At 34.5% G+C, this 17,734-nt stretch overlaps 1 protein-coding gene across 2 annotated transcripts in view; it reads left to right on the top strand.

Moving 5' to 3' along the window:
- npr2 (natriuretic peptide receptor 2) overlaps window positions 1-17,734 on the top strand; it is a 49,083-nt gene that overhangs the window by 2,496 nt on the left and 28,853 nt on the right. For both annotated transcript variants that reach the window (XM_046839188.1, XM_046839189.1), the window contains exons 2-5: window positions 13,754-13,941; window positions 14,808-14,921; window positions 15,500-15,635; window positions 16,330-16,424. In XM_046839188.1, coding sequence (XP_046695144.1) covers window positions 13,754-13,941; window positions 14,808-14,921; window positions 15,500-15,635; window positions 16,330-16,424 — 533 coding nt within the window. The remainder of the gene's footprint in view (window positions 1-13,753; window positions 13,942-14,807; window positions 14,922-15,499; window positions 15,636-16,329; window positions 16,425-17,734) is intronic.

The following is a 17,734-nucleotide window of genomic DNA, read 5'->3' as shown; positions in this document are numbered from 1 at the left end:
GCTACTTTTTTACTTTGTACTTCTTCACTTTAGACTTTAGTCTTGAGTGCAACAGTGTAGTTAGTAGTTTAACTTTTACCAGAATCTTTTAAAACATAAGTATCTGTACTTCAATTGGATGAAGGATGTGTGTGCTTATCATTGAGGTTCACTGTCGGAAGAAACTCTACTCAAATGTGCACTTTTCGAGGAAATGGTGCTAAACCGTAGTGCTTCTTGTAAATAAGATGCAATGAACATAATGAATAGGACACGTGGCTTTGCATGCTTACAGAAAGGACAGCTGTTAAGAGTTAGGGTGTACTAACTTTTGGTGCCGGTTATTGACACAATAATGGCTGTATGTTGAGATATTTTCAGAGGACAGTAAATCTGTACTGATCTACAGGCTGCACATTACCTACTCTGTCCCTTGTCCCTTAAGAAGATAAAATGAAATGTGAAATGTGAGGGGTGTACTTACTTTTGTGAGGTAAATATACACCCATATATACTGTAGATGCACGCATACCATTCAAGCTTTGCTCTGTAAAAAAATTTTCTTAAAAGACACACTATATCCATGTTTTAGAGTATATTATTATTATAATTATAATTATTATTATTATTATTATTATTATTATTATTAATATTAAATTATGTCCATTTAAATGTTTCATTACAACAACATGGAAAAGAAACTCCTCATTAAAATAGTATAATCATTTCGATGTTTAATTCTCTTTTAATCTGTCAAGCATTCATAAAAAAATAATAATTATTATTATCGGCACATAAAAGAAGCTCCAACAAAATCCTAAATCCCAAAAGAGCTCCTGAGGCTCACACGGTAAAAATATAGTAGTAAACTCTTTTTTTTCCCCTCGTCACAGATTTAGTACCGTGAACAATGTTTTTAAGACAGCTTAAAGACCGCTCTTGTATCTTCTCTTGGCGTAATTAGATATCTCAAAGCTACACAATGCACATTTTTAGATAAAAGATAAACACTAAAGGTATAAATGTTATACCCTTTCCATCATTCCATCATTTTTTCCATCAGGAATTTCAGAAAATTTGAAGGTAGAAGCTGCTTTTATTCGGGAAACATTTCCTTTTGTTGTTTTATTAATAATAATAATAAAAAAAGAATGGCACCATGGAAATAATTAAACAAATATTTCAATAACGTTTCTATAAAAATCATTAGAAGCAAACGGGGTACTTAATTTCACCTTGATTTGTCAACTTTGTGTGTGCTCTTGGAAAGTCCCATTCCACATTTAATCCCAATTTGCTGTTATAATAACTCCACTCTCCTGGGAAGATGTTCTACTAGATTTTGGAGGGTTCTTTGTGGAGATTTGTGCTCATTCAGCCATGTTACTAATGTTTTGTAATTCATTCTAAAGGTGTTCAGTAGGGTTGAGGCCAAAGCTCTATAGCAGGCCACTCAAAATCTTTCACTCCAACCTATATAAACTAGGACTTCATAGCTTTATGCACAGGGGAATTGTCATGCTGGAACAGGTTTGGGGAAAATTTTATGCATTTTCACCCAATGACATTGTATTTAACGTCTTACTTTTCCAGCCATGTGTATAATATAATATATAGACTAGTCTTTTGTCCATATAGTGTATCATTGATATAGTAGAAATGTATCTCTAACTTGGAAATGTGGATGCAATGTAGCTTTAAGAAACAGATTTAAAATATATTAAAGCCTAAAAAAATACTCTATTTACACTTTCTAGGTAAAATATTTATATATTTTAAAGGTATGAAATGTACCACATTGCTGTAAGCTACTTGACGGTACCACTCCTGTGGTAAAGAAGGATACAGTTTTTGTTATTTAAAAATTTATTTTTATTTTTAATTAGTACTTTTTTACTCATTTTTATTCTGTTTCGCCATTAAAATCCCTCATGCCATGTCTTATACGTCATCATTATTCCGATTATCATTACGCCATTTTAAGTTTTACTTTTCCATCTGATTTCTGATCTGAATAAAATTTTTAGGGAAAGTGACTTACTGATTTGAGGTAAAAGAAAAATAGTGCTGAAGGTTAAATCAGTCCCCTAAAATAATCTTTAAATCAAAATCAGGTACAAAATACATTTAAAGGTCCAACTTAAAAATGTAATACCTGTAATTTAGCACTTAAAGTGTTTTTTCCCTGTGTTTATTTGCTCTTGTTTATCCCACTTGCATCCCACATCTCGGTAGTCGATTCAATTCAATTAGACCACAGTAAAGCATTGTTCTTGGAGCCGCCAGAAGTTTGGCTGCGTTCCATCACTTGTGTCCTCTAAGAGTGTATTTTTGGTACTAATTTACAGATAAGAGTTTCTCAGGAGATGTAATTTTTAGCGAGAGATACAATTGTTTTGGTTATTTAAAAAAAAAAAAAGAATTGTAATCGAAGCATATTATCTTTTATACCCAATCTTTCTGCCATAAACAAAGAACATTTTGCTTATAAAAGCGAATAATGATACTGCATGTAGACTATATGGGCAAAAATGTATAGACACCGGATAATAAGATTGGAAGTTGCTTTTTAAACATTCCATTCCACATTTAGTTCCCATTTGCTCTTATAATAAGAGCAATTTTCCCCTCCATTTTTCTGGGAAGATGTTCCACTCATTTGCCCACAAGGGAGTTTGTAAAATCAGGTACTTATGTAGGGTGAGGAGGCCTGGGGTGCTGTCCGGTCTCCCATATCTTTCAGAGTTGGCTTGAGGTCAGAGCTCTACACTATAACAGGCCTCTCAAGATTCACGTCCACTTCAACCCATGTAAACCGTGTGTTGATGGAGCTGGTTTTGTGCTCAGTAGCATTTCCATACAGTGTATTTATGGTGATAAAGAGAAGTTGATCATTAGACTAAGGCTTATTATATGCTGACTTAGTTCCTATTTATTATTTTTGCAAATTCTGTAAAAAAAAAACAAAGTCACCTTTTGAACTTCCTATCTATGGATTTCAAATGCACAACTCACTAATGGCACATTTTTAGATGGTTATCTTTTTTTGGGCCGAAGTCAAACCTCAATTATGCAAACACGCAAGAAACGACTTGCTGTTATATATAAGTAAGCTCGAACAGGAGGTATAAAACACCCTAAAGCATTATGGTTTAATAAACCATTGTAACTACAGTCAACCTACGATACTTCACGGCTCGGAAAATTTGCGGGTTCTCATTTAGAACCTAACAGCAAGTTGCGGATTATTATAAAATTGGCGTGAATCCGGATGTTTAGGAACGCTAGAAATGACCTTTTAGACTGTTTTTTCACTAACAAATTTCATAAAAGATTTTAAAACACATTATTGTATTAAAGTGAGATAATGTCTAGATGAATTCATTAAGGTACCATAAGGGCTGCAGGGGTGCGTCCCAAATATGCAGATTTTTGGAACTTGCAAGGGGTCTTAGAACGCAACCCTGATGAGTTCCAGGGACCACTGTATTCGCTTACTTATATCTTTATATTGGAGGTCCTACTGTTCATGCAACCAAATATTTAATCCTCTGTATTTATTTGGATTTAAACCTAAACTAATCATGGCACTGTCAATGTGGGGTTCTAAGGATGTTCCTCAACATCATCTCCTTCACTCAAGTTTATAATTGGTCTCAGCTAGACGTGAAGGCTTTATTTTAAATAGTGCTGTTTTTTTGTTTGTTTGTTTTTTAAACTAGTAGCCTCATTTGACCAGGCAATTACTAAGGATTGCACATGCTTGTTTTAATGAACATAGTCTTTATTGAAGATTTAAATCTGTCAACTTTTGCTGCTTCCACTTTAAACACAGATGTTTAAGGAGGATTATTTATCTTCAGCCAATTAAAAGTGCAAAATTTTTTCTACCATCTGTACAAAAAAATCCAATACTTTGCAATTAAAATAGCTAAAAGTCAGAAAACTTTTATAATTAATTGAATAAATGACTGGATATTGGAAGCAAATATTTTTGCCTTATATACAGAAATGTTACATAAAAGAAAATTGATGAAGTTATTCATTTTTTGTAACGTAATTAAATGTAATTAAACTCAGTTGTATTTTGTACACTGCTCTTAACAACACACACTGTTACCATGCAGCTTTACAGAAAGAAAGAGTAAAAATATACATTTAATATTTAAGATATATAAATGTATCTCTATTAGATAAATCATTAGAGCTGATTCACAAAGGAGAGGATAAATTCATCCAACTTAAGAAATCTTATTCCAGACCGGTTGGTACTACACATAGAGGTTCATTTAGGGTTCTAAGTAGAAACTTCTTAGGCAACTATGAACATCTTGCTATCTTAAGAACCCTGGAAGAAGCTAGTTTTCAGTGAGTGTTGTGACAAATAAGAAATTCTCTTCATTTATATGAATGAACTGAGCTACATTTATAACCGATGCACATTGTAAATTCCTTTCAGTTTGCATTTATGAGAATGTTCTGACTTTCAATACAGAATCGTTAAAAACCCCTTAATCTCCAAGGAAGCATCAAAGGAAACAACACAACCTACACTTTCATGATGACACATTTTTGCTAATGTATTCACTACAGTTACAGAATATGAAGGGAATAAAACATCACAGCATGTAGTTATAGTAAAATACTCAATGAGGCAACAATTCAGTACACATGCAGACCTAACGCAATCCTTTTTATGTGCGGAACATGTTTAAAATCTGAGTTTTCTAAGGAAGGAATTTAGTGGCGGACCGCAAGTTTTTATTAAACTTAAAAAACCTACACAAAAATGCCAGGGGTATAAAAAGAAACTAGAGTAAGCACAGTGTCACTGTGGCTACTCACGCCATACTGGAAATACGATTTGTTTTGCGCATACATGAACCAGGAAGTGGCTAACGGCTAACACTAGAGCTATGGTTTCTTCAGCGTTTTATGTCCAGCTTCAAGAATTTCTCTTAAAAGGAGAAAGTCCTGACAATCAAGGGAGTGAATAAATGAAGTATGGAAGGACTGGAGACATTTGTTAAAGTATGCTGAAATAAGTAGAACAGTTAAGTAGATTATATCTTTAAGAAAATTAATATTAAATATAAAACACACACACACGCACAACTACTTTACACACACATGCACACACATACACACACACTCTTACATACACATCTGTATTACAGGGGTCTTTTTTCAGGGTGGGGGGTATGTAAATGTAAACTATTTAAACATTTTTCCATTTATTTAATATTTAATTTGTGCCAATTTAATTAATTGCTCAATTGAAGCAATATAATAAAAATGTATTGCATAAATTAATTTATTATATTCTATATTTATAAAATATTATAAAATATTATTTTATATAATTTTAACCAAGTCAGCATTTTATAATTTTTATTAAAATTTAATTCAAATGTTAATATTAATAAACTTCCTTAATAAAAATAACGACAAGCAATCTTATGTTTTGCATTTCTTACCTCTAACCATACAAAAATGTAATTGAACCGTGAATTTTCTGTATCGTTACCGTATATATATATATATATATATATATATATATATATATATATATATATATATATATATATATATATATATAAAATATAGTCATACTTTTTAATCCAATCATAGGTTCCTTTAATGTGGAAAGGAATCTGTTTCTTTTATTTTAAAAACATTACAAAGGAAACACATTTGTTTCCTGACCGGCCTTTTTTTTAATCTCTCATGAAGTTTATATGACAAAAAAAAAATCTCTGTTATAAAGACTTTCCTGTGGTGAAAAGTTTCAGCTTCACCTCTGGCTGTTACAATACACTAACACTAGAGACTCCTTCCTTAAATAAACATCTGATCACTCTTCTTTTCCGCTGGTTTCTATGGGTTCCATGAATTTTCTTCCCTGTAAATGAGTTGTTACTATAGAAATTAGATCTGGTTGGAACGATATAAACACTGTGATTTGTATTGCAGCTGTAATTCCTGTTATAGGGAGTTAATCAACACCTTCTGGGCAATTGAGTATTCAACAGCGCTGAACAGAGGTGAAAACTTTTTAATAAGAATGCTAGTTATTCAGGGTCTGATGTTCCAAATATTACATACAATGCCAATTTGCTCTCTGTAGCGAGATTGTTTGATCAGACAGCTTATTAATACTAAAATACCTCAATACCATAGCCATTTCATTCCACTGTGTAGGCATGAGCTGGTCTCACTCACTACCATGGCAACAAGTTTCCTTATAGCGTATGGCACGGCTCTCGTCCTCAATCGCTGTCTCTTTATCACTAAACCATCTCACAGTCATTGCTGACCAATTTACGTTGGACGTCTTGCAGAAATAAAGTGTGTTTCAGGGGTTGTTGGATAGCAGGGGAAAAAAAGGGCTGCATGTTTTTTCTAAAGCCCACACTGATATGTCTATTTTTAACCTGAGAAATCTTCTGGTGGTCCTGCTGCAGTGTGCTCATTATTACCAGTGCAAAGGCCAGTGTGGTCTTCATGTGTGAGCTTAGAAAAGATCATTGTCTATTATTGCAGCAATTTTCTTTTTTTTTTTTTTATCTTACTGTGAACACCAACTGTTTTCAGTCCTTATTGGATCATTTCACACAACATTTATAGGTATTTCCCAGATCAGAGCTTTTCGGATCACTTAATCCGCTTAATGTGACAGAATCATGCAGAAAATAGCGTTTTTATGGGACATATGGCAAAAATAAAATTTTGATGAAATCCTTTTGACAATTGTCTAAGATGTCTTTGGATGTGGTCAAATTAAATCTAGGAGACCCAAATCTGTTCCAGCATGACAATGTTCTTGTGCACAAAGCTCACTCCATGAAGATATGCTTTACTGGTTTGGAGTAGAGGATCTTGTAGCTATCTCTATTTAAAAACCTTTGGTATTAGATCTAACACGTACTGCACCCCAGGCCTCCTCACCTCACCTACATTGGTTCCAGACTTAACTAATGCTTTTATAGATAAACAAGCACCACAAATCGAGTGGAGCATCGTCCCAGAAGAGTAGAGATAATTACAACAGCAAATGGGGACTAAATGTGGAATGGGACGTTCAAAAACAACATATGAATCTTATAATCAGTTGTACATAAACTTTTGTATATGTAGTTTGCCTATATATCTTTATTTTTTTACTTTTATGTTGATATTTAGCTTTTTTCAATTAAAATAGCAGTTGTAGTAATACCTAGGAACTAGTGCCTGCTGATAAACCTTTAATTTGACACCAAAGTACATCTAAAATGAGGAAAAACATTAATAATGGGCAAAAAAAATAAAGTTTCTCTTTTTTTTCTTGTTCTCTCTCTTTCTCTTGTAGCCTGTTGTAGCCCTTGTAGCCTGTTTAAATGCCAAAACATACGCAATTAGCACAGCAGCGAGAGCGGTGATAGCATCGCCACAAAGTGATTGTCTGATAATATTTAGTCAAGCGCTGAGTTGGGTTTCATAACAGCCCCATTGTGCCTTGATTATTCTGGCTTTTAAATAGTCCTGTTAAGAAACACCAACATTTTAAATGTTATTTTTTTATGGCTAATTGCTTGCAGTTGTTGTTGCTTTCTGCTCCTTTCTTATCAGTGATTAGCATAACAAATCCTGTGGTAATGACAGGCAAGCACTTTGTACATGTTTCCGAAAGAAAATAATTCAAAGTACTTTGTGTGTGTAAAGTTTGCTGTATTGAAGTCAAACATTATTAGCTTGTCCTGACAGTTATAGCTACTAAGGTTACAATTCATTAATAAAAGTGAGCCCTTTCTGTGTGAGAAAATTCCCTCTGATTGAATATTTAGCATTCATACAGTACAGTTGTCTTCTATCCGGTTGCTTCGGCACAACAATGACCAAAAATTAGTGTTTGAGTGTTTGCTTGCTACATAAACACCCTGTAATCAACTCTGTTCCCACACTTTGCTTTTTTTTTTATTTTTATTTTTATTTTTTTATGACTGCTTTCAATCTTTTATATAAATCCGCGGAACGACATTTGGATCGTCTTTGCTGTAATATTTTCCATTCTTCCTGAAATTTGTGTTCCAACTGAGTTTGGGCCCATTGGAGAAAGAAATGTTCATGGCCATGGTACAAATATTTCTTGTTTATTTAATTTTTATTTAAAATATTTTCTGACCACATTTTAACTTGAGAATTCGAAAATCTGACCAAAGATGTCGATAAAGCTAGAAAAGACGAAATTAGATTACTAAATCAATCTAGATCCAATTGAATCTAACTCAAAATTGTCCAATATTTATTAAACTCTATTTAATTACTTATTGTTTATACACCTTTCTAGCATTGCCTATGAGTGTTCTATCTATAGGCTTATTGGATTTATCCTTAAAGTATGCCTACTTGTAATAGAGCTAAAGCTACTACAAACCCAAAGCTGATTCCTTTCCAATCACAGCAGATTCTGAAGTGTTTTAGACCTCTTATACCACATTGGTTTGGCAAAGATTTCATGACGCGTCATCCCTTATATCTATTTATTTAGTTCTGGTTGATTTTGTGGATTATGTACTATCATTATGTTACTTGTCATATCATTACAAAACCCAAAAGCACAAGCTGGTCTTTTTTTTCTTAAGACTTCACCTTGGTGGAAAAGCCTCCTGGCAAATCACTGGAAACTTCTGCCATAAGTGTTTACAGAAAGCTTCAAAATATCAGTAATTACACATTACTTTGTTAAATAAACAGCACACACACACAAAAAAAATTTACCCCTAGACTGTGATTATGGCATTATGAGTGTCTCTAAAATGATGAAGAATTAGAATTTTTTTTTTTTTAGATAAACCTCAGATTTGAATTACAGCCTGATATAAAAAAAACTAAACAAAACAAAAAATCCCCCAAGAAAAGTAACAAATCCGATTGGCAGATTTGAGTGGAACTGTAATATTATCAGTGATGGATGAAGTAGATCAGTCTACTTAAGTAAAAGTACAAATCCCCTGCTTATATGACTATTTAAAGTATAATATGTCTGCTAGTGTAAAAAACACCTTTAATAGGCTTAAGAATGTAATGTAGCATTACTGAACTATGAAAAATAATCACTTATGCTGATCCCTGTTCCTTTCCCCTGCACATCAATGCTTTTTCAGGAATGAGTTTTCTATTCTTACAGGGACACAGTGAGAGAACGCGTACTGAACAGTGGGGTTACCAGCACCTGTGGTCTCGTGACAGATTCTCAATTTATTATTTAGTCTATATGCAATGTAGACACACAATGTGTGAGAAAATATTTGATGAGCAGTGACCTAAACTAGTACATTCAGGAGTATGTTTGTTCAACAGAGATTTAAAGTAAGAACCCTTGAAACACCACTGCACAGACCTAAAGTTTGCGTCTACTGGATTGGGATCACGTTGGATAAAATGTTTACCAAATAATACATTTAAGTAACGTTATTCTTGCTACCGTAACAATAGCAATCATCATCATTATATGCAGTCAGGCCCCGAGCTACGACCATTTCTAAAATACGACAGTCATCTCCGGCTCAACTCCGAATCGTATTTACTTCTTATTTATATCTTATTTTTTATTTACTTTATTTGTCAGTCGAAAGATTCTTACATTTATTACAATTTATACTCAATGGTGCACAGGTTAACTGATGCCCATTATCAAGTAGGAGTACTTTATCAGCAAAGTAGCGAGGAACAGCATGTTTTTGTTGTTTTTTTTTTTAAATGTAATGGACAAAGACATCCTCTACATTTGCATGTGTCGAACTTTGTGGTAAGTTTGGTTAAAAACTGCATATGGCTGGAAAAGTCAGGTGTCCCAATACTTTTGCTTGTATATTATATTATGCATTTAGATTTATTGAAGTAAAAGTTTCCCACAATAACAATAACAACATGACAAAGTAGAAATATTTGGATAATGTAGTAGTTAAGTTCAGTTGTGCTTTCCACAACTAGGTATAAATTATAATAAACGTAAAAATCGTTCGATCGACTATATAATGTATATAATGAGTTTTTATTGAATAAGAATAATGTTACGTATTTTTATTCGTTGTACATTTTCATCCAAAGTGATTACAATCCACATATGGTTGTGGACTAAGGGTTTCGCTTTAAAGCTCTCCAGCACAAACAATATGGCCCATGAGTCCTGAATGCACTAGTTTAGGTCAATGTACTCATACTTTTGTCACACAAATCCCCTCATAATGTTGCATATAGAGTAACGCAACGTTGTTGTAATGTCTCTGGGTCACGGCAAGGTAATGACTGTCAGGGCTTGTTCAGCTTTCCTGGCCTTGGCATTCCATTCATTTCTGCCTGCCGAAAACAGGCTTGACCCTGGAGCTCATATTGTCCCAGCTGTTTTTTTTTTTCTTCCCCCTCACCTGCTTGTTTACCTTTGAGAAATAATGACTCACTGGAATGAAACTGCTTTTGGATATTTATGGTCCTGCAGTGTTATTCTTGGGGTTGGTTTTATGTATGGTTTTAGGTATGGACTCGTGTTTAAAACTAAAAATAACAAAAGATCCTTAATGGAGATTCTTAATCAAACTGAAAATCACTTTGAATTACAACGGAAGACAAACCGCGAAGAAACGATGTCTTTGTCTTTTTTTACTTTTTTGTCTTTGAAAGATTCGGAAACATTTTGTAAGCAAATGTCAAGTGGTTGGATAAACGGAGGTGTGAAGCTGGTGGGGTTTTTTTTTTCTTTCCTTTTTTTTTTCAGTGGGTGTGTATGTGCCTGTGTGCAAGTCTGCAACTGCAAAGTCCAAGAATTCCATTAGGAAAAGAGTCTCTCACACACACACATACACACACGCACACACAGACACGCACATACATAAGCGCACAAACAACGAACCTCAGCTTTTAAGAATTGCGCTGTGGCCATGTGTGTTTAATTGACAATAAGTGAACCATCTCCATTCATTTCTGCGAGCGTTTACCTTGCCTTTCTTTGTGGATTTATCTTGGTGGATGTCCAGGAGACAGTGGGATGACTTGGCATGAGTCACTCTGCATAGACTGAAAGTTTTAGGGTTTAAGTGGTGGACTGGGGTCTGGATTTATAATTTTTTGGCCCTAACATTCAAAGAAAAGGCTGCTTACTGGGAGTCCAGCCCACTAATTTAAATAATGCCTATAGATTCAACAGCTGAGGGGAAAATCCAGCGTGGGCATGTATATGTGACCTGCTTCTTGGGATTGAGTTAAATTTAAATCCCAATTTTGTGCTTTGTATAATGCTTTAAAGCATCTTAGCTTGATAGTGATCATATATATTTGATGCTTTGAATGGAGGAGCCTGATTCGAAAAGCAATCTTCTCATGAGTATGAAACGATGATCATGCCATTTTTGGTTATGTGGGGGTGCACTGAGTGTGTCTGATTGATGTCTGATTTCACATCGAATCATGTGGTTTTGTCCCAATAAGTTTATTAAACAGCCTATTATTATAGTGCTGTAGATGAAAATGTCAAAAGAGCTTTTAAAAATATTCATTTTTCATGATCCGTGACCGACACAGGAGCATCTCGGAGGCAGGCATTTAAATATTTAACACTACCTGAAATAACAAATATCTGGAAGATTCTTTACAGGTACATTCTGTTCTAATTTATTTCTTTAAAATTATTTTTGTCTACTGCAGTAGCATTAGATTTTCCCTTCACTTGAACTAGGAGATCCAAAACCTGGTCCAGCATGACAATACCCCTGTGTACAAATCCAGCTCCAGATCCATGAAGATATGCTTTACATGGAATGGAGTAGAAGATGCTGACAGCCCCCCCAGGCCTCCTCTAGACTTTTCCTACACCCTTGTGGTTGAATGAGCACAAACCTCCACAAACACACTCCAACATCTATCGGAACATCACTCCAGAAGAGTTGAGGTTATTGTAACAGCAAACTAAATGTGGAATGGGTTTTTCAAAAGCACGCACCATTCTTTCGGATCAGGTGTCCACAAACCTATTTGACTCACACAAATCTTCTGTATTGCTGCAGTGTCTCTGTTTTTAACTGTCTTATGTTATTTTTTTTGTTCATTAAATATTGCCTTTGTGTACTTACTGTCGTGCCCCAGTTAGTTTTCTGTAGTTCTGTGTTTTGTGTTACTTTTTTGTTAATTAATGTTGTCTTATGTAGCATCTTGGTCCTGGAAGAATAGTGTTTCGTTTCACTGTGTACTATACTGTATATGGTTGGAAGGACAATGAAAGCCTACTTGACTTGACTTGAAACCTTTGTATGTAAATATAGTATATTCTTACAGGTGGTAATTTGATCTGGTGAAAATGTTCAAATGCTTGAAAGAAATCATAGGGTGTTTTTAGGTCTATTGCTGCTCTATACAATCCTATTAATGATATTGAATTATGACAATACTATACTAATTATACTGAGACATCTATCATTTGTATATTCACTATGTACAACTTTTGCACAGTTGTAGATACATTTCACATATTCCATATTTGTTTACGCATATCGTGCCATACACACACGTATTTGTTGTACATTATTATTTAAGAACATTTATCCTTTTTATATTACTGTACATATTTTTGCATATTTTACTGCACTTGACAGTTTGCACAATTGCTACGATTTGCACTTATAGTCTATCTATCTATCTATCTATCTATCTATCTATCTATCTATCTATCTATCTATCTATCTATCTATCTATCTATCTATCTATCTATCTGTTCTAAATGTACCTTAAATGAATAATTTTGAGGTTTTTAATTCTCTAATCAACATAGGCATGAAAAAATATGGATGCTTTATGCAAATGCATGTTTATTATTAGTAAAATCAAACTCAATATATTGCATGAAGACAAAATATTTTTGTAAATGTTTTTGAGTAGAATATTTCATTACTCTTTCCACTTCTGAGAGTTATATATGTATTAGGGCTGTCAAAATGAACATGTTAATAACACGTTAATAACACGTTAAAAACACGTTATTGCAAATTCATTTTAACTTTTAATAAAAATTATTTTTAATGCACAATTTGCCCATTTGACCTTCTTTGCAACACACATTTATTCTCAACATAATTTCTATACTCAGATATAAAAATTAAAAAACTTCACAGAAAATAATTTTTAATCATTTAATTATCAAGAATTCATTTTTCTGAAGTCTCAAATCAAGCACTTAAATCCGCCAAGATGCACACATCTGGCAATTAAAACCGTCCGTGTGGAAACATAGCAAAAGTTCTGTTTTGTGTCCTAATGATTTACGTAATTCAAAACACTTTTATTACTTTAAAACACTTACAAGAATATTTTGTCTTCATGCTCTATGTTGAGTTCGGTTTCACTAATAATAAACATGCATTTGCATTAAGCAGCAATATTTGTTAATGTTGATTGGAGTATTAAAAACTAAAAAAGTATTAATTGAATGTACATTTAGAACAGATAAAAATGTGTGATTAAGTTGCAATTAATCCGGAGTGAAATCATGACAGCCATGCGATTAATCGTTATTAAATATTTTAATCGACTGACTGGTTTTTGTGTAGAGAACCTTGTCCTAAGCACAGATCACCAACAGCAGTGTTCGCAAAATTACTCTTTTAAAAGAAACACATGATGGGCAATTTGTGGCACAGTCAGATTTTCAAAACTATAAAATAACTATACATTTTGTTATAGTTAATAATCTCGTGGCCTCTGTTCACCGTCTCTCTCATGTCATGACGCTTTCGTACTTTCCCCACAGTTGCGTACATCTGCGGACCTCTTCAGACGTTCCTTAAATTCATGCAAAGCTTCGAGGAGGAGGTGAAGAACCCGGAAGACTTTGCCATCTTCTACCTGGATGCGTTTGGTGAAAGCCTCGGTGGTGAAATGCACCGGCCGTGGCGGAACTCAACTGTGCAGTGGAAGGATCCAATCAAGCTCTTTCAGGTACATCTGTGTGTAGGGGGTTTAACAGTCCGACAACATTATACCACTTTGATAAACATGAAACACAAAGTCAGTCTGCACCACAGAAGCAAAAAGTACAGAAAAGTGGGGGAAAAAGGAAAAAGAGAAAAAAGTTCAGAGAAAGAAAGAAGGAAATGAAGAAGAAGCTTTAGGTTACACAGGTAAAAATAGTCTAAGAGAGAAAAGGAAAGCGAAAGGAAGAGAAATAAATACTGGGAGACACAAAGAAAGAGAGATTGAAAGGGAGAGAAAGTTTTTTAAAAAGTGTGGGAAAACAAGAATTAAGGAATCAAAGAGACAAAAGGGATGTGAAAGAAGAAAGGAGAGGGACACCGAGAATACGACATAAAGGAAGCAGGAGAAAGAGGGAAAGAAAGCATCAAAATATGGAAGATGAGGCAGGAAGAGAAGGGAGTTATTAAGTAAGTAAGTAAGAATGAAAAGAAAGGAAGACAGACAGACAGACACAAAGAAACAAACATACAGACAAAAAATAACTACAAAACAACAAGAAAAACTGATGGAAAATGGGAAAGAGAATGAGACTTTAATAAAAAAAAAAAATGGGGAACAGAGAAAGTAGATTTTTTTTATTACATTTATTGCTGCTAAGTACTTTTTATCCCTTTATAGTTACATTTAAAGTTGTGGTTCATGAGGCAGGATCGTTCGTTTAATTGCTGCTCTGACCGATGTGATTTGAGAATTCAACAGTGATGTGGTATAAATGTGTTTATGTATTTAAAGTAGTGCCCTTTGTTTCTGTTTCTAAAAACAGAATGTTGACCTTTAGTATTTTTGACTCTGCTGGAACATTTCACTTGACCCGTCTTTCCTTTTTCTAGTCTGTATTCGTCATAACGTACCGGGAGCCAGACAATCCAGAATACGCAGATTTCCAAACTGAACTCCACAAGAGAACGACGCAGGACTTTAACATCGACCTGGAACCGTCTTTGGTAAGAGAGTGCCCGATCTTTAAATTCCCTGCTGCAATCCAAACAGCACTAAATAAACAATGAAGCAAATATGTGCACGACGTTTTGTGCATGTTGACTTTCGCTCGCTAACCTTGCCGGGAAATCGGCGCAGGATGAGCAGTAAATCGATAGGAAGTTCAGTCCAAGTCTGTTCACGTGAAGGCCGTCGGAGGTCCGCCGTGTTTTTTCCCTAGCGCCCAGTTAAGCGTGCTGCTCTTTCTCCAGCCGCCGCATTCAGTCGCTGATCAGATATGACACCTACAAACCGTGGAAACAAGAGTTTGGCTTCCTCATGTCAGGCTCATTTTCCGGAATCAGCTGTGCTCGAGGATAAATATAGCAGACAAAGCGGCTGAAACCCAAGAACTGTTCATACTGAAAATATGGCTTCGAGGCATGCAAATACGAAAAAAAAAAAATTGCATTTAAGAATGAAGCTAACAGTAACATAGTCAGTAACATAATACACATCTTACAAATCATTACATACATACATTATACTTAGAATATTGACATGGCATGCAAAAACTGACCTTTTTTTTCCCTGGCTGTTTCAGATGGATTTTATTGCCGGGTGTTTCCATGATGGCTTCATGCTCTACATGAAGGCCCTGATTGAGGTTTTAGCAGATGGCGTGTCTCAGAACGACGGTGTCAGTGTCATCGCGAAGATGCAGAACCGCAGGATCTGGGGTACGTCCCGTTTTCGTTCCTCGGCGCAGACTTTAAAAAAAAAAACGCCATGTTTACATTGAGTGACTGCTCTCTAGATACGAACAAACAAAACACGCAATGGATAGTGTGGCGGAAGAGAGAATGAGAGAGAGGGACTCTGTGTAGCTGTGATTGAGATGTGAAAGCCGGTCTCTGGCCAGCATCGGCCGGCAAACGTGCAGAAAATGTGTTTCTAATACGTGGCCCATCTGTCGAAACTTGTCGTAGGAATAAAGTTGAGACATGAACTTTCTCCGAGTCGATTAGTGCCAAAAGTGTGCTGGAGCCAGGCATAATACCGAGTGCAGGGTTCACGCTGTAGAGATAGCTTAGTGCTTGTATTTCAGCATCTTACAGAGTCAAATCTCTAAAATGAACAATTCGGCTTTCATATTCAGTTCCCGATGCGTTTCGCCAGCTTATTCGGACGGATGACGGGATCAGTTTAGAACGTATCCTTTAACGCTGTTGTCAATATTCACATTTCTTAAATTCCCAGGATTCACATTTCTTCCTCCTTGTAACTACATATTGTTTCTATTAGTTCTCCTGCAGTTCCTGAGAAACAGTTGTAAAATTTATTACAAATGAACACAAATCGTTTAAATATTGTTTGGATTCAAATCAATACAAATTGCAATTTCCGCTAAATTTAATCTAATCTGTGTTTCAGGAGTGACAGGCCTCATTAGTACAGATAAAAGCAATGCCAGGTTAACAGACTTCAGCCTCTGGGCCATGACCAACCTGGAAACTGGACAGTATGCGGTAAGTTCAGCAAATAAATCCTTGTCCTTATAGTTATTATCGATTAAAGCTCAGGCCTGTTTGCGCGCCAACAGTGCATTCGGGGAAAAGATCGCGTTGCAAATTTCAGCCTTAGTTTAACGACATGACCGGAACTGCACAGTATATGGGACCTCATAATAACTATTGCATGCAAGAGTTTCATCCCCAGCGGCTTTTTTAATGGAAAAAAAAAGTACAAGTTTGGAAAAGGAAATAATTTTAGGCACTATTATTTAGTTTTTCCATTGGAAAATAATTTCAAATCATAAATGATGAAAGAATATAATTAATTAGTGAGTGTTTATTTAGCATTTATTTCATTCAGAAAGCAAATTTTTTTTATTGATAGCATTTTTGGCGTTTTTGTGATAAGGGTGCACAAATATTTGCACTCACCTGTAGGTTTGATTGATTCTTATGAGGTCATTTTGTTAGATCTCTTCATATAAGAAAATATATGTACTTGTATACATGCCCACATTTATTTTCTCAGTGGAATAATACAGTGCCACCAGCAAAACCAAAAACATGTTATAAATAAATAAATAAATAAATAAACAAACAAACAAACAAACAAACAAAATAATGACAAAAACAAAAGTTTTTATTGACCATAACATGCTCTTTTCTGATTAGTTGGAGAGAAAGAAATATTCAAAAAAAAAATTCCGTCTGCGGTCTCGTTAAGTAGAAAGAAAGAAAGAAAGAAAGAAAGAAAGAAAGAAAGAAAGAAAGAAAGAAAGAAAGAAAGAAAGAAAGAAAGAAAGAAAGACTAATATACAGAAAATAAACAGACTTAATAGAGAATTGATTGAAAGAAAGAAAGAAAGAAAGAAAGAAAGAAAGAAAGAAAGAAAGAAAGAAAGAAAGAGGAGGGAAGTATGAGACTGACTATTAAGGATAAATTTTTTTATGATTTATTAAATCCTTATACTAAGTAATTTTTATCCCTTTATGGTTACATTTAATTTGTGGCAAAAATGATGTAACTTTCAAACCGTTTTTCGTTTCCACGTGATTATATTTAATAGTGTGCAAATATGACTGCGTATCTAAAATAACCTGAATGACCTTGACAAAAATGAGCATACAAACATATCAGTAGATTCATTTAGGAATGATTTTAGATTCATATTTGCAGCAAACAAAGAATTCTTATTCTTATTATTTGTGTTTTTGGCTGTCCGTTTGTGGTTATGGTGTCTTTGGTTCTTCTTTTGTGTGTTTGGGGGTTTTTCCTTCTAGCTTTGCTGCTGTGTTATTTGTTGTTTGTTTGTTTGTTTGTTTGT

Source organism: Silurus meridionalis, chromosome 25 (genome assembly GCF_014805685.1).
Source record: "Silurus meridionalis isolate SWU-2019-XX chromosome 25, ASM1480568v1, whole genome shotgun sequence".
Taxonomy (NCBI): Eukaryota; Metazoa; Chordata; class Actinopteri; order Siluriformes; family Siluridae; genus Silurus; species Silurus meridionalis.
The sequence above is the reverse complement of the archived record's forward strand: the minus strand, read 5'-3'. Positions and strand labels throughout refer to the sequence as shown.